Source organism: Bos taurus, chromosome 1 (assembly GCF_002263795.3).
Source record: "Bos taurus isolate L1 Dominette 01449 registration number 42190680 breed Hereford chromosome 1, ARS-UCD2.0, whole genome shotgun sequence".
Classification (NCBI taxonomy): domain Eukaryota; kingdom Metazoa; phylum Chordata; class Mammalia; order Artiodactyla; family Bovidae; genus Bos; species Bos taurus.
The window spans coordinates 138,288,699-138,313,170 of record NC_037328.1 but is presented as its reverse complement, the minus strand read 5'-3'; the positions used below and the strand labels follow the sequence as shown (position 1 = coordinate 138,313,170).

Sequence of the window (24,472 nt, the reverse complement as noted above, 5' to 3'; positions counted from 1 at the left end):
GTATACAATTTGGGCCTATACAACGAGCCTTATAGGTGGTGATACTGTTCAGTCTGGACCATTTTTTAAATAACATATATAATTCTTGTGCTTTTCTGCCTCCTCAAAACTCCATAGCAGGAAAGAAATAGGAACCAAGACAAGATGAGAAAGAACCTGGATGTTGTCTGGTTCACTTCCTGGAACGTGCAAAACATTTTCCTCTTCAACCCAGGACTCAGTCTCATGTCTCAGAGGACTACACAAGAGTCCATCACTATTTAGTCTGGCATTTAAAATCAGGATTTAAAACTAAACTGAGACATAGTGTGGGCATAGGATGTCCTAAGTGTATTAAGGTCAGAAAAGATGACAGGAGAGGACCTTTAATAGGTAATGTTTTCTTAGGCTTGAAGGCTAATCTTCAAGCTTAGCCACATTTAGCTTGTTATATCATATTATTAAAAAATAGATAATAAAATCAGAGATAATGAAAAGTGATACTCGCCCTTTTTAAGATTTTTTTGATGTAGGCCATTTTTAAAGCCTTTATTGAATTTGTAACAATATTGTTTCTGTTTTATGCTTTGGTTCCCTGGCCACCAAGCATGTGGCATCTAAGCTCCCAGACCAGGGATTGAATCCCCACTCCCTGCATTGGAAGGCAAAGTCCCAACCACTGGACCACCAGGGAAGTCCCAGCAATACCCCTTTTAATTTAAAAAAATTACAAATAATGAAAAGGGTCATCTGAATATAATATGAGAAAAATGACCACTCAGGATTCTACTAGTTCAGTAAGTCATATTTTTCTTTTTTAGTTTTACATATATATAAATACAAAATATTTTAAAATTTTATATGTAAAATATATATATAACACATAAAGACATTTAACATAATTGTAATCATAGGGTAGCTTTGCTTTATATTCTTTTTTCTTCACTTAATGACATTAACATATCCTCATGTGATTACAAGTCACTATAATTATCACTTAAAATGGCTTTATCACAGTCCACCTAGATGAGCTACAGTGATTTATATAGCCATTATCTTATTGTTGGACGTTTGTGTTGCTTACAACCTGATTCCGTGAAAATCCATTTTACAATGAATGTTTTTCGCATCTGGAAAGGCAATAACTTTCAACAGAAACATTTAATTCTTCTACCATTGTCTTTCCAGATGTCTTATGGAGTCTGGCCTCATCTATGCTGTCTATAGCTGTTGATTTTGTAGGTGAAATTCTAGTGTCTGGTTTTCTTTTGGCTGCTGTGCCATGTGCCAAATGCATGGATCCCAATCTCTCTCCCTCAGTCTCTGCCCAGCTCTTCCAAGACCACGACACGACTGTTGCTCCAGAGTCCTTATGACTCAAGAATTCACACGAGGAACAAAGGTTGTTCTCACAGGTGCCCAAGGGCATCCTGCAGTTGTGTGTGGGGTGGAGTGTGTGCACTTTCCAGTGAGAGGATATAGATCTTGTGTCAGATTTCAAGTGGTCCATGGGACTGAAAAAGAGGAAGAATCACTGATGGGGGCTCTTTTTAGCATCCTTTATCTGCTTCCCTCCCTGGGATCTTTTCTGCTTATTTTATTACTTAAAATTTCCCTCTTCTCATCCTCAGGTTGGCACCTACTTTCTGCCTCTTGTCTTTCCTTCACTGTCGGCTGTCTTGAACGAGTAGATATACCCACTGCATTCATGTCCTCACTGTCTGTTACACCCCAAACACCTGGGCCTACGGTCTCATTCTGCTGAAGTTGCTCTTCTGAAGACGACTTGTGCTTACTCATCACATGGCTCAGTCACTGATTTTCATTCTTCACCTTATCTTTTCTTTAGCATATGAGATTATTGTTCTTGATCCTGTAAGACTTTCTCCTGATCATCTGAGTTTCTGCCTCCTCTGGGACCTTTTCCTCTGGCATATCTTATCTTACTGTTGGCTCCTCTTTTCCCTGTTGCTGAATGCATATTTTCCATAACATTCTGTTACCAGGCCCCCTATCTTTCTGTCTTCTTCTCTTTAGCTATCTCCTCCAGACCTATATATGTGCAGCTTCCACCTCTCTCCTGAAACCAAGGGCCATCTTTATAAATGCCATCTCACTGGGATACCTGAAAACACCCTCACCACATCTTTGGGGAAGTTCATTCTTCTGTCTGGTGGCTAATCTTGATTTCCATATTTCTGTGAATGGGGCCAACATGCTTTGTCTTCAGGCACAAAACATTTGAGTCATCCTGGACTCACTTCCTCTGTTCTGCCCATCTCCACACCAGGAAGCACTCTTCTCATTTCTCATCCCTCTGCAAAGTTCCCTTCATTTTTCCAGATGGCTTCAATGAAATGACTGGGCAGATAATAAATACGAGGCCAAATTAAGTAAGGCAGATCAATTGTTAATAATAGTTTGCATTATAGCTTATCATTTACATTAGCTGGCAATGCTTGAGTAATAAGAAATTATTGACTTAATTTTAGAGGAAAATGACAATGAGGTAGTTGTTATGTTTTCTTTAACAGAAACCTCAAAATAGAACACCTAGCACCTTCTCCTGCATCCCTGGCCTGGAGCCCTCCAGGAGGAAGGATTTTGTTCTAGGCACTGCTTATGGTCTGGCCTCCTCTCCTTGGCATTTATCTACACCTGCTCTCCCTCTTCAGCGGTCTTGCTCCTCACTCACTGCGGACTTCCTGCAGGTCCCTCTGAGGATGCTGGAGGGCTGAGAGGCTGAGAAGTGGGGGCTGGGGAAGTGGTGGTGATAACAACTGAGGTGGTCCCTCCAAGTTGGGGAGGGTCAGCAAAAGTGAGAAGGATGGGACATCTGGTGATCCAGTGGTTAAGTATCTGCCTGCCAATGCAGGGGACGCAGGTTTGATCCCTGCTCCAGGAAGATTCCACATGCAACTAAGCCCATGCTCTAGAGCCTGCTAGCCACACCTACCGAAGCCACCACAATGAGAAACCCGTGCACTGCAATGAAGAGTAGCCTCCACTTGCTGCAACTAGAGAAAGTCCACACGCATGTAGCAACAAAAACCCAGTGAAGCCAAAATAAATAGAGTTAAAAAATAAAAAGCTAATTGGCAAGTAACTAGTTTTAAAAAATGGGTTTCTTATTACTCAAGTAATTTCTTATTACTCAAGCACTTTTTAAAAAAGTGAGAAGGAGGGGAGAGCAACACCAGAAGAATAATCTCCTTGGGTCAGGGGGACCACACGACCTCCCCTCTCCTCTGTGAGCCAGGGTGTAGAGCTGGAACCTTCTGGGCTCAAATTTTCAGTTTTCACTGGGGCTGACTCTTTGCAGCCCAACTCCAAGGGCAAAGCAAGCCCCTGAAGGTTGACTAAAGAGTTGTCCAAAAGCATGGGATCTATAGAACCTAAAACAGACCCAAATCGATAGAGCTTTCACTTGAAAATCTATGAATAGTTTCCTGAAACCAGCCTTTTGCCTAAGATCATGGGACACTGTCTCCTCTGTGACATTGCTGGCTCCTCCACCTCCAAGTGCCCAGGACAGACAGAGGTCGGGGTGTTTGCCCACAATGCACATGGTTACTACCTTCTAAACATGCCAGTGTGTATATGGGGGTGGGGTGCTCTATGGGTGTGCCTTTAGAGAACCTTAGACTTTAAAAAAATGACCATAATCTATAATTAACTCCCATAAATATTCAGTGGCAAATGAACAATGGCCTAAGTTTAGGCAGGACATAGGTAGGTTATAGCAAAAGCCCAGCCTCTATCTAGGGAGAGGCCTTATCTCATCCCCTTGCGAAAGCCCCCTCTAATCCTTTGGGTTGCACTACCTTTTGTCTCAGGAACACATTGGTTCAGTTGACTCTTTTGGGCTCAAACCATTTTCTTTGCCTTCCTCACATGATTGAGCCCGTCTAGGGAGCTAAATAGGGCTGAGTTTCACAAGTACACTTCTGTAAGATGGGGCACAGATGCTGCACAACTTGTTTACATCCACATGATTTTCCCACAGGTTTTAATAGATCTATTTTTTGTCATCTGGGTATTCTCTTTTTGCAGGTCATGTCTACTGGAAACTAGGAGGATTTTGAATATGAAGCCACTGAGAGCAAATTTTTCAAGGGCAGGTGAATTTACAATCTTGGCCCACCCAGACACTTAAAAAAGACCCAGCCCACCACCAAATACATTATTAGGAGTGTACAAATCCCATGGGCTTACAGATTCCATGTAGGAGAAGACCCTTAGTCCACTCATTAATTCTATTTCTCAACATTGACAGACTGGTTCTCTAGTCTTTTGGAATTCACTTTTTCATTGCCTGATGAGTCATCTAGATGGCTTACTCTTGGCACTGACCATTGGGCTCAACATGTAAGCTTGTGTTCTGTCCAAATGAACACAACCAAGATGTCAGCCATGGTTCAGTGGGATGTTTTAGCACGGTTCACTCCTTCCCCAAACCTTTTCACCCAGTGGTGGAATCTGGCAACCCACCCACTACCTCCTGCCTCCTGCAGTTACTGAAAGAATGGAAAACATAATAGACTGGTTCCCCAAACCCCCTGAGGTTGAATGGCATGCATTTCCTGATAGGATGCTGAAAAAATAGTCATGGGGAAAACATAAGTGTGACCTCATTGTAAAGAGATGTTCAGTTCAGTTCAGTTCAGTCGCTCAGTCATGTCCAACTCTTTGCGACCCCATGAATCGCAGCATGCCAGGCCTCCCTGTCCATCACCAACTCCCGAAGTTCACTCAAACTCATGTTCATCAAGTTGGTGATGCCATCCAGCCATCTTATCCTCTGTCATCCCCTTCTCCACCTGCCCCCAATCCCTCCCAGCATCAGAGTCTTTTCCAATGAGTCAACTCGTCGCATGAGGTGGCCAAAGTATTGGAGTTTCAGCTTTAGCATCAGTCCTTCCAATGAACACCCAGGACTGATCTCCTTTAGGATGGACTGGTTGGATCTCCTTGCAGTCCAAGGGACTCTCAAGAGTCTTCTCCAAGACCACAGTTCAAAAGCATCAATTCTTCAGCACTCAGCTTTCTTCACAGTTCAACTCTCACATCCATACATGACCACTGGAAAAACCATAGTCTTGACTAGACGGACCTTTGTTGGCAAAGTAATGTCTCTGCTTTTGAATATGCTATCTAGGTTGGTCAGAGATGTTACTGTATGATATTTCAGCAGTGAGACCTGAGCAAAGCCAACCCAGGGTCTGAACAGACTGTGGGTCCTCGTGCCCCACACCCAGCCCTGCCCTCCAACCTCGCTCCCTGAGTAAGAACAAACAAACAACTCACTGTAAACTGGATTTGGCAGCCACCCATGATGTAGTCCAAGAAAGAATGCATCTTGTGGATCTGCACAGGAGGAGAGGAAGCTGTATTAGAACAGTGTGATCCGAGTACTTACACATTAAAGGCCTAAGCATGGGGTTTGCTGACCTAGAGGGGAGAGCAGAGAAAGGCCTGTGGGAAAAGAGGAGTCAGCTGATTATCTTTCATGAGAGGAGAGAAAGAAAACAGATGGGCCTGTGAGGGCTGCAACCATCGTCCTCTTTCTCACTCTTTTTGGGTTTACATATGATTTTAATCAGCCTCTGCCTCTGGGGTGAGACTGGTACTGTGTTTTCATGGGTCACCACTGGTTTGAAATCCATGAAGTCTCACACTTAGCTTCAGTCTTGCTGCTTGTGTCTAAGTCCCAGTTCTGGTAACGTTCCTAACACCACAGTGAAAAAGACAAGCAGCTTCAAGGTCACAATTATCCAAGAAGCTCTTCACTGTAAGCTGCCAGCTAGTGAGATTCCTCCCTTGCCATGAAGAACAAGGGTTAATATTTACTGAGCGCTGCTGCAATTCATGGGGTCGCAAAGAATCAGACACGACTGAGTAACTGAACTGAACGGAACTGTACGCCAAGCTCTTAACATACATGATCTTATTTAATTCTTTGAACGAGCCTGTGAAGGTGATGCTATGATTATTATTGTGTCCATTTAATCCACGAGGAAACTGAGGCTAAGATCATCTACCTAGATGGTGGAGGTGGGACCCAAATGCATCCTTTTGACCTCTAGGCTGGAAGTCAACAGGCTTCCTGCTTCCTGCCCCACCCCTAGCTTCCGTGTCCTCACACTCTTTACTGATTTCTAGCCTTCATTTCTGCTTCATTATGATTCTGCTGCTTGAGTCTTGGTGACATTCATCTATGCAGTTATTTGACAAGGATTTATTGAGCCTCCACCATGCCCTGGATGCTAAGGATACAGGGAGAAAAGAAACAGGCACGGTACCTGCAGTTATAGAGCTCACAATCTGGATCATTTTACTTGTACAACCATCAGCTGATTTTTGACCCTTGCTTCTCATATTCCATCTGAAGCTCAGGGCAGCTTCTCAAAGACTGACCCACAAAACCCTGTGGCAGCATTTCCAGGCACCACCTCCAGGTGGCACACATCTATCAGCAGACTTGTCTCAGGGCTGATGTTTACTGGGCCCTCAGAATAGTGCCTGCTCCTGGCTTCCTTATGGGGATGCTTTGCCTGATAGTTGAGATGCTGTGTTGTACTTAATCACTCAGTCATGTCTGACTCTTTGTGACCAGATGGACTGTAGCCCGCCAGGCTCCTCTGTCCGTGGGGATTCTCCAGGGAAGAATAATGGAGTGGGTTGCCATGCCCTCCTCCAGGGGAGATCTCCCCCAGTGCAGGCAGGTTCTTTACTGTCTGAGCCACCATGGAAGCCAAAGAATACTGGAGTGGGTGGACCTACTACTATATCCCTATCAATACCATGTCCTCTGAGTACCAGACTCTTAGATCGAAACAGTTATATGCACAGTCACCTTACAGAGATGGACGGTTGAACTGACTCATCTGGATCGTCTTTTCTCCTGCTTCTAGGGGCACAGGACTGTTTTGAATGCACCAGGATTTGGTCTGTATAGGTAGGTAAGTAAGATGACCAGAGACAACTGCCTTTGAAAGGAGAGTTTATTATTCACAGCTCCCCAAAGGACTGAAGGCATGTCCTGCTACACAAGGGGGCCACGTGGGGTAGCACTGGGTTAGTCAGGAGGTAGAAGGCATACAGCGAAAGCACAGACAAAAGTCACTATGGTGGTTTTTGTGGGGAGGAATGAGTGAGGCAAGGTAAGCAGTTAATCAGGTTTAGGACTGAATAATGAGTGATTCTGGATGCTCTGGGAAATAGGGATGGTCTCTAATTGTCTGAAGCTGGCTCTGGGGGGATATTGGGCTTGCAGGGGGAATATTGGCTTGGTGTGTGAGAGCTCAGGAAAGGGGGTGGCTAGGGATACAGGCTCTGGATTGCTCCATCTGCATATCAAAGATGGGCTCATAGGCACGCTAATTGCTATCTTGAGTAATTAGCTAAACCTAAGACAGGCAGTTCCTTCCAGTATGCAAGGCCCCAAGATATCAAAGCATCATAAAATATGGCAAACATTATCAAAACAATGACCCCAGATGGGGTAAGCATTGTTATCGTCTAGTTCCAGTAATTAGTTCACGAGATAGGCCTGTGACCTAAGCCAGACCCATCAGTCTTCCCCCCAACTCTTCCGTTATATGAGAATGGGCTCCTACAGCCCCTGGAAGCCAGGAATGCCAACTCTGAGAAGAGGAACCCGATATATTTAGAGAGAAACTGGATGGCATGGAAGTCTCACATCATGGAGTCAGACAGACAGAGATTACAATCTCAGCTCTTACCATGTGTGTGACAATGAAGTAGTTACAATCACATCTGAAAGTAGAAATCTCAGAGTTGTGGTAAGAATAACAGAACGTATTATAGTTATTTTTTACCAAAGTAAGTACTCAACCAGTGGCAAAATTATTCCCAGAGATTTTCTGTGGAGTTAGAGCCCCTCTGGGAGAAATTTTTAGGTGCTTTACTCATCCCCCATGTCTTGTTTTCATGGTATCTCTTCAGCATGGAGGAGGTGCCACATACAGAACACTGAGTGGTAAGTACTAGTGATGATCACTTTGTGTGATAAGCACAGAGTAGGTGCTTTAGAAAGTGCCTAAAAATGACACTTTAGAAAGTGTCAGCAGGAAGGAAAGTGTCTTCCAGAGACAGAGGTGGCATGCAGAATATACGTAAGAAAGATAAATCTTTAAGTCTGAGTATGCCTGTGGTTACGGAAGGGGAAATGGAGAACGAAAGTTTTAGTGAAACAGAGTTCACAGAACAAAAAAGCCTGGTGTAGAGTACTTAATATTGAGATCTCTGACAAGAAAAGATTTATATAGGTGTGTATTGAACAGGTAGACTGCCAGTATTAAAACTAGTTCTTCTGGGAAGCTGTAGATGTTACTTTGAAATGGCAATACTTTAATGTATGGAATAAAAGTACAAAAAAATAAGAGTAAAAATTTACTCTAAAACTTAATATTAGTGTTTTCTTTTGTGAAATATGCATAAATGAAGATTAAAATTTGAATTTAGAATGTAATAGAAATAATCCTGTTATTGGCAGATTATTGCTATTTTCCATAACTTTTTGTGGTATTACATTGTCTTGGTACAGTTCTGGTAATATTAACTATTCTATTTAAAATCTTTTTATTAAAAACTTAGTACTTATTACATGGAAGTTGGGGCTTCCATTTAGCCCAGCTGGTAAAGAATCTGCCTGTAATGCAGGAGACCCTGGTTTGATTCCTGGGTCAGGAAGATTCCCTGAAGAAGGGATAGACTACCCACTGCATTATCCTTGGGCTTTCCTGGTGGCTCAGCTGGTGAAGAACTTGCCTGCAATGCAGGAGACCTGGGTTCGATTCCTGGGTTGGGAAGATCCTCTGAAGAAGGGAATGGCTACCCACTCCAGTATTCAGGCCTGGAGAATTCCATGGACTGTACAGTCCATGGGGTCGCGAAGAATTGGACTCAACTCAACGACTTTCACTCACTCACTCAGGAGCTTTAGAAATGTTGGTTATCCCCATCTGGGGACCTCCCTCTGGTGATGTCCTGGGAAGAGAAGGCCCTGACTTGTGACCAGGACTCTGTTATCTTTGGGCAGGACTGTCTTTGTTGAGGTGATGGAGGCATTGGCCTACCACAGCTCCAAAACCACCCAAACTTATAATGTATGTCCACTAATACCTTGACTTTCTTATTTTTTTATTTTAAAAAGATCATATCTTCTTGACACTCTTTCTGTGCAGACCACCTGGGCCTTCCTCCCAGACGGCCTTAGTTTCATACTCCTGGAAGACAGGGGCTATGCTTATACCTTGCACTGATTCAAAATCACAATGCCCGAGTTCTTATAATTCTTCTTCTTGGCTTTGTACTTGGGGTTGATACACTCCCACTGCACCTGCAATAAGAAAGGTTATACTATGATTGCCAGCTCAGGAAGAAGTGGAGTCATTCATGAGGAGGCCCCTGGGTGCCATTGCAGGCAGTCCTGAGGACTGACACCTGGTCTATAGCTGATCTCTTTGCATCTGGAGGGGAAGGAAGGAGAAGTGGTGAGAGGAAGACTCTGACATCATCTGCCTGGTTTGAATCCCAGCTCCTCACTTTCCAGCTGTGTGACCTTTGACAAATGACTCAATTCCCTCACACCTTGCATATTGCCTCTGTAAAATGAAGCCCATAATTATAGCTATCTCATAGGGTTACCATGAGGATTGAATGAGTAACCCCTATAATGCATTCTTCCCAGTGCATGATGACTCTGAACTTCGTCAGGTGACTTGTTTTGACCTATGGGACATTAACAAAAGTGATATGAGCAGAGGTTTCACAAGTGCCTGTGCACTGGGGCTTGCGCTGCTCTTGCTGATTGGATGTTTTCACCACCATGTGAAATTAGCCTAGGCTGGTGTCCTAGAGGACGAAAGAGCACACTGAGAAACATCTCAGCTACTCCAGCCGCAGAAGCACAAATGCAGGAGTGAGTCCTCTTGGCATTGTTTGGAGCAGAGAGGAGTTTCCCAGAGGAACTCAGCCCAGATTGCTGACTTCTTGTCCTGCCTATAGCTATGGCTTCCTGAAAAATCTCCCTACCTCACTCTCTTGTCTCTGTACAGTTGATTCTCTATACAGTAGCCAGAGTAATCTTGAAAAAAATTAATGTCATTCTCCAATCTTATCATTCTCCAGCCTAGACTCCTCATAGCATTGCCCAATAAAACTTTCTACAATAATGAGAAGATTCCACATCTGTACCAACCAATGTGAAAGACACTGGCCACATGAGCACTTGATATGTGTGTGTATGTGTGTGTGTAAGTGAGAGAGAGAGAACTGAAATTTAATTGAATTTAACTTAAAACTTATTAAAACTGAAATAGGTATATATAGGTAGTGGCTACTAAATTGGAGAGTCTTCAGTGTGCTCTTAACACATTTATAGGAAAATATAAACTCTTTTCTCCAAGCTATCAGAACCTTCTTTTCCTGGCCTCTGCCTCTGTCCTTGATCATGCATGTCCATGCATGGCTCCCTCACCCTCTCTGCTACAGATAAACTGGTCTCTTTACAGATCCTTAAACACACCAAACTCTTTTCTGACTCAGTAATTTGCAAAGTTCTCTCTACCTTAAATGCTGTTTCTTTGCTTTTTACATGGTTGACATTTCATTTTTAAGGGTCCTCATGTTAAATTTCATTTTTTTCAGGTGATCTCTTTTACCTTACACCTTTATAACTAAAATGGCTCAGTTTTTTAATAGCATTTGTCACAATGTATAATTACAGTTTTTGTTTTGTTGTTGTTCAGTCATTAAGTCATGTTTGACACTTTACAACTCCATGGACTGTAGCACCCTGGGCTCCTCTGTCCTCCACTACATCCTGGAGTTTGCATAGACTCACGTCCATTGAGTTGGTGATGCTTTTTAACCACCTCATCCTCTGCCACCCCTTCTCTTTTGCCTTCAATGTTTCCCAGCATTAGAGTATTTTCCAATGAGTCTGCTCTTTGCATCAGGTGGCCAAAGTATTGGCGCTTCAGCTTCAGCATCAGTCTTTCCAGTGAATATTCAGGGTTGATTTCCTTTTTCAGGATTGACTGGTTTGATCTCTTTGTAGTGCAAGAAACTCTCAAGGGTCTTCTCAGCACCATAATTCCAAACTATCAATCAATTCTTCTGGACTCAGACACTTCTTTACTGTTCAAGTCTCACATCCACACATGACTACTGGAAAAACCAAAGCATTACCTATATTGACCTTTGTCAGCAAAGTGATACCTCTGCCTTTTAATATGCTGTCTAGGTTTGTCACAGCTTTCCTTACAAGGAGCAAGGGTCTTTTAATTCCATGGTGGCAATAACCTCCACAGTGATTTTGGAACCCAAGGAAAGAAAATCTGTCACTGCTTCCACTTCTCCCCTTCTATTTGCCATGAAGTGATGGGACTATATGCCATGATATTAGTTTTTGAAATGTTGCATTTCGAGCCAGCTTTTTCATCCTCCTCTTTCACCTTCATCAAGAGGCTCTTTAATTCCTCTTCACTTTCTGCCACTAGAATGGTATCATCTGCATACTGAGGTTGTTGATATTTCGGCAATCTTGATTACAGCTTGTGATTCATCTAGTCCAGCATTTCACATAATGTACTCTGCATATATTAATAAGTGAAAGAAGTAGGGTAACAATACACAGCCTTGAAGTACTCCATTCTCATTTTTGAACCAGTCAATTGTTCCATGGCCAGTTAAAACTGTTGCTTCTTGACCCACACACAGGTTTCTCAGGAGACAGGTAAGGTGGTCTGGTTCTCCCATCTCTTTAAGAATTTACCACATTTTGTTGTGATTCACATAGTCAAAGGATTTAGTGTAGTCAATGAAGCAGAAGTAGGTATTTTTCTGGAACACCCTTGCTTTCCCTATGATCTAATGAATGTTCTCAATTTGATTGATCTCTAGTACCTCTGTCTCTTGGAAACCCAAATCGTACATCTGGAAGACCTTGGTTCACATACTTCTGAAGCCTAGCTTGAAAGATTTTGAGCATAACCTCGTTAGCATGTGAAACGAATGCAGTTGTACAGTAGTTTGAACATTCTTTGGCATTGCCCTTTGGGATTGGAATGAAAACTGACCTTTTCCAGTCCTGTGACCACTGCTGTGCTGTGTTGCTGTGCTTAGTCCCTCAGTCGTGTCTACTCTTGACCACCCCATGCTCAGTAGCCTGCCAGGCTCCTTCGTCCATGGGGATTCTCCAGGCAAGAATACTGGAGTGGGTTGCCATGCCCTCTTCCAGGGGATTTTCCAACCCAGGGATCAAACCCAGGTCTCCCACATTGCAGGTGGATTCTTTACCAGCTGAGCCACAAGGGAAGCCTGAGAATACTGGAGTGGGTAGCCTATCCCTTCTCCAGGGGAATTTTCTGACCCAGGAATCAAACTGGGGTCTCCTGCATCGCAGGCAGATTCTTTACCAGCTGGGTGGCCACCGCGAGTTTTCCAAATTTGCTGATATATTGAGTGCAGCACCTTAACAGCATCATCTTTTAGGATTTTAAATAGCTCAGATGGAATTTCATCACCTCCAGTAGCTTTGTTTGTAGTAATGTATTCTGGACTTCATACTCTAGGATGTCCAGCTCAGAAAGAGGGAGCACACCATCATGGTTTCCTGGGTCATTAAGATCTTAATTGTACAGTTCTTCTTTTTATTCTTGCCACATCTTCTTAATCTCTCCTGCTTCTTTTGGTCCTTGCTGTTTCTGTCCTTTATTATACCCACCCCTGCATGAAAATTTCCCTTGATATGTCCAGTTTTCTTGAAGAGATTTTTAGTCTTTCCCATTCTATTGTCTCCCCCTATTTTTGTTCTTGTTCATTTAAGAAGGCCTTCTTATCTCTCCTTGCTGTTCTCTGCAACTCTGAATTCAGTTTGGTATATCTATCCCTCTCTCCCTTGCTTTTTGCTTTTCTTCTTTCTCAGGTATTTGTAAAGCCTCCTCATACAACCACTTTGCCTTTTTGCATTTCTTTTTCTTGGGGATGGTTTTGGTCACTGACTTCTGTACAGTTATGAACTTCTGTCCATAGTTCTTCAGGCACTCTGTCTACCAGATCTAATCCCTTGAATCTATTTGTCACCTCCATTGTAAAATCATAAGGGATTTGATTTGGGTCATATCTGAATGGCCTAGTGGTTTCCCCTACTTTCTTCAATTTAAGCCTGAATTTTGCAATAAGTAGTTTATGGTCTGAGCCACATTTAGTGCCAAGATCTTGTTTTCACTGACTGTATAGAGATTCTCCACCTTTGGCTGCAAAGAACATAGTCAATCTGAATTTGATATTGACCATCTGATGATGTCCATTTGTAGAGTCACATCTAGTGTTGTTGGCAAAGTGTATAAGCTATGATCAGCCTGTTCTCTTGACAAAAACTCTGTTAGCCTTTGCCCTGCTTTATTTTGTACCCCAAGGCAAAATTTGCATGTTAATCTGGGTATCTCATGACTTCCTACTTTTGCATTCCAATCCCTTATTTTTTTTAATAAATTTATTTATTTTAATTGGAGGTTAATTACTTTACAATATTGTATTGGTTTTGCCGTACATCAACATGAATCCGCCATGGGTATATGATGAAAAGGACACCTTTTTTGAGTGTTAGTTCTGGAAGGTGTTGTAGGTCTTCATAGCACTTGTCAACTTCAGCTCGGCATCAGTTGTTGAGGTATAGATTTGGATCACTGTGATGTTGAATGGTTTGCTTGAAAAAAAACCCGAGATCATTCTGTTGTTTTTGAGATTGCACCCAAGTACTGTATTTTAGACTCTCTTATTGGGCTTCCATGGTAGTTCAGTTGGTAAAGAATCTGCCTGCGGTGCAGGAGACCCTGATTCGATTCCTGGGTTGGGAAGATCACCTGGAGAAGGGATAGGCTACCTACTCCAGTATTCTTGGGCTTCCCTGGTGGCTCAGATAGTAAAGAATCCTCCTGCAATGTCGGAGATCTAGGTTTGATCCCTGGGTTGGGAAGATCCCATGGAGGAGGTCATGACCACCCACTCCTGTATTCTTGCCTGGAGAATCCCCATGGACAGAGGAGCCTGGCAGGCTGCAGTCCGTGGGGTAACAAAAAGTCAGACATGACTGAGCAACTAAGCACACAGTACATTGACTGTGAGGGATACTCCATTTCTTCTAAAGGATTGTTGCCCACAGTAGGCAATATAATGGTCATGTGAATTAAACTCACCCATTCCCATCCATTTTAGTTCATTTAGTTCTAAGATGTCAGTGTTCAATCTTGCCATCTCCTGCTTGACCACATCCAATTCATGGACCTAACATTCCAGGTGCCTATGCAGCATTGGAGAAGGCAATGGCACCCCACTCCAGTACTCTTGCCTGGCAAATCCCATGGACAGAAGAGCCTGGTGGGCTGCAGTCTATGGGTCGCTAAGAGTCAGATATGACTGAGCGACTTCACTTTTACTTTTCACTTTCATGCATTGGAGAAGGAAATGGCAACCCACTCCAGTGTTCTTGCCTGGAGAATCCCAGGGATGGGGGAGCCTGATGGGCTGCCGTCTATGGGGTTGCACAGAGTCGGACACGACTGAAGTGACTTAGCATTAGCATGCAGCATTATTCTTTACTGCATTGGATTTTACTTTGACCTAGTGGTGACACATCCACAACTGAGTGTTGTTTCTGCTTTGGCCCAGCCTCTTCATTCTGGAGCTATTTCTCCACTCATCCTCATAGCATACCTACTGATCTGGGTGGGGATGTGGGGGTGGGGGCTCATCTTCAGGTGTCATATATTTTTACCTTTTTCATACTATTCATGGGTTTCTCGAGGCAAAAACACTAACAGAATTTGCCATTCCCTTCTCCAGTGAAACACATTTTGTCAGAATTCTCCACTATGACCTGTCCATCTTGGGTGTCCCTGGATGGCCTGGCTCATAGCTTCATTGAGTTACACAAGGCTGTGACCCATGTGATCATTTTGGTTAGCTTTCTGTGATTTTTGTTTTCATTCCAAAGGCAGTGGTATTGTAGTTCTTGCTTATTCTGTCTGCCTTCTGATGGATGAGGATAAGAGGCAAGCTTCTTGATAGGAGACACTGACTGCGGGGAAAACTGGGTCTTACTCTGGTAGAGGAGACAAGTAGATTCAAGGGATTAGATATGGGAGACAGAGTGCCTGAAGAACTATGGACAGCACTTCATAACATTGTACAGGAGGTGGTGACCAAAACCATCTCAAAGAAAAGAAATGCCAAGAAGGAAAAATGGTTGTCTGAGGAGGCCTTATAAATAGCTGAGAAAAGAAGAGAAACAAAAGGCAAAGGAGAAATAGAAAGATATACCCAATTGAATGCATAGTTCTAGAGAATAGCAAGGAGACATTAGAAAACTTCTTAAGTGAATAATGCAAAGAAACAGAGGAAAATTATAGAATGGGAAAGACTAGTGATCTCTTCAAGCAAATTGGAGATACCAAGGGAACATTTCTTGCAAGGATGGGGCACAATAGAGGACAGAAATGGCAAGGAACTAACAGAAGCAGAAGAGATTAAAAGAGGTGGCAAGAATACACAGAAGAACTATACAAAAAAAGGCCTTAATGACCTAGATAACCACGGTAGTGTGGAAACTCAGCTGGACCAGGCATCCTGTAGTGTGAAGTCAAGTAGGCCTTAGGAAGCATTACTACAAACAAAGCTAGTGGAGGTGATGGAATTCCAGTTGAGTTATTTAAAATCCTAAAAAATGATGCTGTTAAAGTACTGTACTCATTATGAAAACAAATTTAGAAAACTCAGCAATGGCCACAGGGCTGGAAAAATTCAGTTTTCATTCCAATCCTAAAGAAAGCAATGCCAAAGAATATGCCAACTACTGTATAATTGGGCTCATCTCACATACTCAAGATAATGCTCAAAATCCTTCAAGCTAGGCTTTAACACTACATGAACTGAGAACTTTCAGATATACAAGCTGGATTTAGAAAAGGCAAAGGAACCAGAGATCAAATTGCCAAAATCCATTGGATCACAGAAAAAGGGAATTACAGAAAAAATCTACTTCTGCTTCATTGACTAGGTGAAAGCTTTTGTGTGAATCACAACAAACTGTGGAAAATTCTTCAAGAAATGGAAATACTACATCACCTTTACCTGCCTCCTGAGAAACTGGAGGCCAAGAAGTTCAAGAAGTAACAGTTCAAACTGGACATGGAACAATGTACTAGGGTCCAGATTGGGAAAGGAGTATGTCAAGGCTGTATATTGTCACCCTGCTTATTAAACTTATATACAGAGTACATCATGCAAAAATGCTGGGCTAAATGAAGCACAAGGTGGAATCAAGATTCCCAGGAGAAACAGCAACAACCTCAGATATGCAGATGATACCACTCTAATGGCAGAAAGCAAAGAGGAATTAAAGGGCCTCTTGATGAGGGTGAAAGAGGAGAGTGAAAAGCTGGCTTAAAACTCAACATTGAAAAGACTAATTCATCACTTCATGGCTAATAGAAGGGGAAAAGTGTAGAACCCTTGGCAGATTTCCTTTTCCTAGGCTCCAAAATCAGTGCATATCATGACTACAGCCATGAAATTAAATGATGCTTGCTCCTTGGAAGAAAAGATATGACAAACCTAGTTCAGTTCAGTTCAGTTGCTCAGTCATGTCTGACTCTTTGCAACCCCATGGACTGCAGCACGCCGGGCTTCCCTGTCCATTACCAACTCCTGGAGCCTACTCAAACTCCTGTCCATTGAGTCGATGATGCCATCCAACTATCTCATCCTCTGTCGTCCCCTTCTCCTCTCGTCTTCAATCTTTTCGAGCATCAGGGTCCTTTCTAATGAGTCAGTTCTTCACATCAGGTGGCCAAAGTATTGGAGATTCAGCTTCAGCATCAGTCCTTCCAATGAATATTCAGAAATGATTTCCTTTAAGATTGACTTGTTGCATCTCATTGCAGTCCAAGGGACTCTCAAGAGTCTTCTCCAACACCACAGTTCAAACCTAGACAGCGTATTAAAAAAGGAGAGACATCACTTTGCCAACAAGGTCCACATAGTCAAAGCTATGGTTTTTCCAGTAGTCACATAGATGTGAGAGTTGGACCATAGCGAAGGGGCTGAGTGCTGAAGAATTGATGCCTTCAAATTGTGGTGTTGGAAAAGACTTCTGAGAGTCCCTTGGGCAGCAAGAGATCAAACCAGTCAATCCCGAGGGAAATCAACCCTGAATATTCATTTGAAGGACTGATACTGAAGCTAAATCTCCAGTACTTTAGCCACCTGATGCGGAGTTAACTCATTGGAAAACACTCTGATACTGGGACAGATTGAGGTCAGGAGGAAAAGGGAATGACAGAAAATGAGATGGTTTGATGGCATCACTGACTAAATGGACATGAATTGAGCAAACTCAGGGAGATAGTGAAAGACTGGGAAGCCTGGCATGCTGCAGTCCATGGGGCTGCAGAGATTTGGACACATCTTAATGAAGGAAATGGCAACCCACTCCAGTACTCTTGCCTGGAAAATCCCATGAACGGAGGAGCCTGGTAGGCTACAGTCCATGGGGTCGCAAAGAGTCGGACATGACTGAGCGACTTGACTAATACCTGAACAAGAACATACGATCCATTTCCTCAGAGGCACTTAAAGACTCTTTCTTGTTTGTTTTAAAGCATCAGACTTCAGTATGCTTCAGTTGTGATGTATGCTATAATCTTACTTTTAATATGTTCCCAGCATTCTAAAGATGCAATGTTTCCCATGTTTATTGGTTTGTTTATTTCTCTTTGGAAAGGAGAACAAGGCAAAACTTGGTAAAACTCTTTAAAATTCCAGAGGGTGATGTGGATAACTGTCATTAATTAATTAACTCAAAGGGGCCTTGTCTTGTGCATTCAAAGAACCAACAACATCTCTGGATAAGTTCCTAGTTATTTGGGGAGTCACTTTATTTATAGCTTACTGTTGGTTTTAATTATAGTCTTGAAACTCAGGAAGCCTGCTCATGGGTAAAGGCCTCTATCTGACAAATTTCTTGCAATGCTGGGTGTACAACAGTATATAGAGTGGGTTGTGGAAGCTATGCGGAGAACTGCGCTTGACTTCTCAGGCCAAAGAAAGGTATTCAACAAATGGTCTGATTCTGATTAAGTCTCTGATCCTAAAGGATATTAATTTATGTCCATCCAGTCTGGTTATATCTTGACTTATATCTGAAAGGAGAGACTTGAACAATGAGTTGGGACATTTTCCCTGAGCAGTAATTCTGAGCAGACCAGGCACAGAGTCTTATCTCTTATAGAAAAGGTCTCTCTTTGCTATCACTCTTTTCTGGTCTATGGGTCTAGTGGTCCCAGAGTAAGGATGGCAGGTATCTTGGTTTGAGTTCTTCCAGAAGCTAATGCTGAAGCAAAGATTTAAATTCAAGTAGCTGAGCTATTTAAAATCCTAAAAGATGATGCTGTTAAAGTGTTGTACTCAATATGCCAGCAAATTTGGAAAAACTCAGCAGTGGCTATAGGACTAGAAAAGGTCAGTTTTCATTCCAATCCCAAAGAAGGGCAATGCCAAAGAATGTTCAAACTACCAAAAATTTTGCTGATTTCACATGCTAACAAAGTTATGCTCAAAATTCTTCAAGCTAGGCTTCAGCAGTATGTGAACTGATAATTTCCAGATATACAACCTGGGTTTTGAAGAAGCAGAGAAACCAGAGATCAAATTGACAACATTCATTGGAGCATGGGGAAAGCAAGGGAGTTCCAGAAAAACAGCTACTTCTGTTTCATTGACTGTGCTAAAGCCTTTGACTGTGTGAATCACAACAAACTATGGAAGTTCTTAAAGAGATAGGAGAACCAGACCACCTTACCTGTCTCCTGAGAAACCTGTGTGTGGGTCAAGAAGCACAGTTCGAACTGGACATGGAACAATGGACTGGTTCAAAACTGGGAAGGGAGTATGGCAGGGCTGTATATTGTCACCCTGCTTATTTCACTTAGATGCAGAGTACATCATGTGAAATGCTGGGCTAAATGAATTACAAGCTGTAATCAAAATTGCCAGGAGAAATATCAACAACCTAAGATATGCATATGATACCACTCTAGTGACCAAAAGTGAAGAAGAACTAAAGAGCCTTTTGATGAAGCTGAAACAGGAGAGTGAAAAAGCTGGTTTAGAACTCAACATTCAAAAAATGAAGATCATGGCATCTGGTCTCATTAGTTCACGGCAAACAGAAGGGGGAAAAGTAGAGACTGTGACAGATTTAATTTTTTTGGTCTCCAAAATCACTGTGGATGGTGACTGTACCCATGAAATTAAAAGACACTTGCTCCTTGTAAGGAAACCTAGACTGTATATTAAAAAGGAGAAACATCACTTTGCCATCAAAGGTCAATATAGTCAAAACTATGGTTTATCCAGTAGTCATAAATGGATGTGAGAGCTGGAGCATAAAGAAGGAGTTGAGCCCCGAAGAATAGATGCTTTTGATTTGTGGTACTGGAGAAGACTCTTAGAGTTCCTTGGACCACAAGGAGATCAAACCAGTCAATCCTGAAGGAAATCAACCATGAATATTCATAGGAAAGACTGGTGCTGAAGCTGAAGCTTCAGTACTTTGGCCACCTGATATGAAGAGCTGACTTACTGGAAAAGACTTGATGCTGGGGAAGATTCTGGGAAAGAAGACAAAAGGAGAAAGTGGTGGCAGAATATAAGATGGTTAGATAGCATCACCGACTCAATAGACATGAATTTGAGCAAACTCCAGGAGACAGTGGAAGACAGAGGAGCCTGGTGTGCTGCAGTCCATGGGGTCACAAAGAGTCACACATGACTTAGCAACTGCACAACAACAACAAGAACAACAATTCATCTAGTAGGTATTTCTAGGAAACAGCAGTAGAAGAGTGGGGGACTGGGAGAGGGAAGCAGCCAAAAAGGGGTGTGTGATCAAGTCAGGGACTCCACTGTCAGCCAGAGCCACTCCCTGCTGGTCAGCTGTGGGCAGCTGCTCAGAGCACACCTCAGAGTTCTGCTGCCTGAAGGGCAATAGAGATGGGGTGTTATATCCTGCTTACCACTAGCTATTTTTTGAGGGCAGCTGTCTGAAATATGTACATCTTCCCCGACACATTCAGCCTGCTGTTGGCAGGTGCAGAGCAGGATTCAGCAACCAGAAAAAGCTCTCAAGCAAAGAGATTCAGGTTCTGCAGCTGAAATTGGGCAGGTGAACCCTGAACAGGTTAGAGCAGAACTTACATGGTCAGGGTCCAGATGACAGCAACTAAATAATAGATGCATGTATGTATCTATCAAGGTACAGGTGCCTGAAGTATACACAGAGAAGGGGCAGGCTTCTGCATGATGCAGTGAAATCCCTATGCGCCCCTGTGGTATGTGGTAGTGTTCAGATTTATGTCTTGATATCAAGAGTGTAAGAATTAAATGGTGAGACTAAATGAAAATCTGGTGCCCAAAATTCAAACTTGAAGGAATCAATTTGTCCAAAGCATTAAATGTGTAATTAATGCTATCAGGTTATGGAAATGTAGAGATGGAAAGAGTACTGCTACTAGATAATAATAATAGTACATGTTTTGTAAGTGCCAGATACCCTGCCAAGTGTGAATCATGAATTATCTCATTTAGTCTTCACAGGTAGGTACCATTATCACCTTAATTCTTTTTTAAGTGAGAAAGCTGAGACACAGAGAGACTAAGTCACTTGTCCAGGTCTACACAGCTAAAGAAAATCAGAACCATCCTTATCTGACTTCTCCACTTTGCCAGTGGACGAATGGTATCACACTGGGCAGGGTCCTGTCCAAAGTCGCACTAATTGCTGTAGTCTGGGTTGGCACTAGAACCTGGGTTATGGATCCCTCCATGCTCCCTCCTGGCCTCATTTAATTATACACTAATATTTCACCTCTAGCTGCTCTGTCTGGGTGCTAACGAGGCATCGTGACAGGCGAATCTGGGAGAAATACCACAGGGGGCTCACCACGTACCTGTTTGCCTTCCATTGCTCCTCTCATCTCCTTGAAGGTTGAAGTGAATTCTCCAATGAAGTCATGTTTGCCATTGGAGTCCCAGTCCCATACTATGCACTGCAACAGAAAAGAAGTAATTTATTTTTTTTTTTAACTTAAGAATGTGTCCACAGCAGCTGAAGGCAACGAAAACTTTCTGGGTCAAAAGTCTAGGATTGCAGCCTGTGGAATGAGGTACGCCTTTGGTTTCCACTGGCTTTACTTAGCATTTTTTGCCATGATCTCCTAGAAGCCCTGTTCTGCAACAGTGACTAATAATTTGCCCATTTTTCAGATAAGGCCAGTAAGACCAAAAGGAGATAAGTGACTTGCCAAAGGTACCACATAGTGAATGAAAAGTCTGGGATTTGAAGGTATGTGTCCTGACTCCAACTCTAATGCTTTCCCCACAGCAGAGCCTCTGTGGTTTGCAAATGGGACCAGGTGCCTGAGTTCATGCCTGTAGCTTCCACAGTGGCAGCAACGATTTGATTATATGAATCACATTTTCTTTTTCTTTTTTTCTCTGAAGGCAAGAGAGCCAAAAAGTGAGATCATTAATTGTACCCAAGCAAAAAATGGGTGAAAAACAGAGAGGTGAGTTACATTGGTTAAAAAGCAGGCATCCATCACAGTTAAGACAAGACCTTCCAACAAGAGGGCTCCACCTAACAGTGCTAATGCTACTTTCTGGGCTCCCAAGTAACACTTTGCAGAGTAATGCAGATTAAATCAATAGCCACCCCTCTGCTTGGTCACATGCTCTTAGATAAAGAGGGAGTCCCATATTTTCTAGTGAGGAGGTTGGACCAGGGTCTCAAGCACTTCAAATGTCACTTCTACATCTTAAACCAGGGATTTACAATCAGGAACCCCAGACCTCAGATAAGATCAAGGGAATAAATGAGACATTTACCTCAGAGGTTTTCCCTGGAATATTGGGGTACATGGGGCATCCTGGTTTGTTTGTTTGTTTGTTTTTTTTTTGGATGAAGAACCTGCTGGTCAGTCCTTCCTGGAAAACTTGGTGTGTAAATCTATTTTCTGACTGTGGGATACTGCACAGACCTAAAATGAAATATTGCCCCAAACAAAACATAATCTCCCCTAAACTTGTTCCTGGGCTTCCCTTGTGGCTCAGCTTGTAAAGAATCTGCATGCAGTGCAGGAGACCTGGATTCAACACCTGGGTTGGGAAGATCTCCTGGAGAAGGGAAAGGCTATCCACTCCAGTATTCTGGCCTGGAGAATTCCATGGACTGTATAGTCCTTGAGGTTGCAAAGAGTTGGACATGACTGAGTGACTTTCACTTTCTTTCTTTTCTTTCAAACTTATTCCTACTCATTTATTTTCTATCACAGTGGATTTATCAACATCCATCCAGTGGGTAACATCATTCAGGAAGCACACTGTCAAACACTTGTCCACTGATTTCAGCTACTCACCACAGGGGTTTTTCTCTCTGTCAGTTCCTGCCCACTGACCCTGGCACTCACACAGTCATTACCTGGAGCCAGAAGCAAAGGAAAGCTTGTCCAGCTTGGACACAGAAAGAGAAAGAAGTGTGTTCCTGGGGCTCTTTTTTTTAGGCTCTTAACTTTGCCCAGTAGTGAACTCAGCCCTGGGATACCTGAGTCTGATGGTCAGATACCCAGTCTTCTGTTCTGGGGAGAAGCAGATAAAAATGCAAAGGGGTCAAAACCAATAAGAGGAAGAGAAGAGAAAGCAGACCTTTCTACACTCCCTGTGTCTTACTGTGTTTCTTTTTAACTCTTCCCTAGAATATAGGACAAGCAGGAGAGTAGGATTGACATATGTAAATACTACCATGCATAAAATAGATAGCTAGTGGGAAGCTGCTGTATATATAGCACAGAGCCCTCAGCTTTGTGTTCTGTGATGACCTAGATGGGTGGGATAGGGAGGGCAGAGGTGCAAGAGGGTGGAGATATATGTATACTTATGGCTGATTTCATACTGTTCATGGGATTCTCAAGGCAAGAATACTGAAGTGGTTTGCCATTCCCTTCTCCAGGTAGTGGAAGTGAGGGAATTCCAGTTGAGCTATTTCAAACCCTAAAAAATAATGCTGTGAAAGTGCTGCACTCAATATGCCAGCAAATTTGGAAAACTCAGCAGTGGCCACAGGACTGGAAAAAGTCAGTTTTCATTCCAATCTCAAAGAAAGGCAATGCCAAAGAATGCTCAAACTACCACACAATTGCACTCATCTCACACGCTAGTAAAGTAATGCTCAAAATTCTCCAAGCCAGACTTCAGCAATACATGAACCATGAAATTCCTGATGTTCAAGCTGGTTTTAGAAAAGGCAGAGGAACCAGAGATCAAATTGCCAACATCCACTGGATCATGGAAAAAGCAAGAGAGTTCCAGAAAAACATCTATTTCTGCTTTATTGACTATGCCAAAGCCTTTGACTGTATGGATCACAATAAACTGTGGAAATTTCTGAAAGAGATGGGAATACCAGACCACCTGACCTGCCTCTTGACAAACCTATATGCAGGTCAGGAAGCAAGTTAGAACTGGACATGGAACAACAGACTGGTTCCAAATAGGAAAAGGAGTACGTCAAGGCTGTATATTGTCACCCTGCTTATTTAAGTTATATGCAGAGTACATCATGAGAAACGCTGGACTGGAAGAAACACAAGCTGGAATCAAGATTGCTGGGAGAAATATCCATAACCTCAGATATGCAGATGACACCACCCTTATGGCAGAAAGTGAAGAGGAACTAAAAAGCCTCTTGATGAAAGTGAAAGAGGAGAGTGAAAAAGTTGGCTTAAAGCTCAACATTCAGAAAGCTAAGACCATGGCATCCAGTCCCATCACTTCATGGGAAATAGATGGGGAAACAGGGGAAACAGTGTCAGACTTTATTTTTTTGGGCTCCAAAATCACTGCAGATGGTGACTTCAGCCATGAAATTAAAAGACGCTTACTCCTTGGAAGGAAAGTTATGACCAACCTAGATAGCATATTAAAAAGCAGAGACATTACTTTGCCAAAAAAGGTCCATCTAGTCAAGGCTATGGTTTTTCCTATGGTCGTGTATGGATGTGAGAGTTGGACTGTGAAGAAGGCTGAGCACTGAAGAATCGATGCTTTTGAACTGTGGTGTTGGAGAAGACTCTTGAGAGTCCCTTGGACTGCAAGGAGATCCAACCAGTCCATTCTGAAGGAGATCAGCCCTGGGATTTCTTTGGAAGGAATGATGCTAAAGCTGAAACTCCAGTACTTTGGCCACCTCATGCAAAGAGTTGATGCATTGGAAAAGACTCTGATGCTGGGAGGGATTGGGGTCAGGAGGAGAGGGGGACGACAGAGGATGAGATGGCTGGATGGCATCACTGACTCGATGGACCTGAGTCTGAGTGAACTCTGGGAGTTGGTGATGGACAGGGAGGCC

The 24,472-nt window shown here is 42.8% G+C and overlaps 1 protein-coding gene across 2 annotated transcripts in view; it reads right to left on the bottom strand.

Annotated features, from left to right (window-relative positions):
• The window catches only part of CPNE4 (copine 4), a 686,953-nt gene that overhangs the window by 33,213 nt on the left and 629,268 nt on the right, over nucleotides 1–24,472 (bottom strand). For both annotated transcript variants that reach the window (XM_059889222.1, XM_003585702.5), the window contains exons 8-10: nucleotides 21,018–21,116; nucleotides 9,257–9,343; nucleotides 5,287–5,346 (exon numbers count right to left, since the gene is read on the bottom strand). In XM_059889222.1, coding sequence (XP_059745205.1) covers nucleotides 5,287–5,346; nucleotides 9,257–9,343; nucleotides 21,018–21,116 — 246 coding nt within the window. The remainder of the gene's footprint in view (nucleotides 1–5,286; nucleotides 5,347–9,256; nucleotides 9,344–21,017; nucleotides 21,117–24,472) is intronic.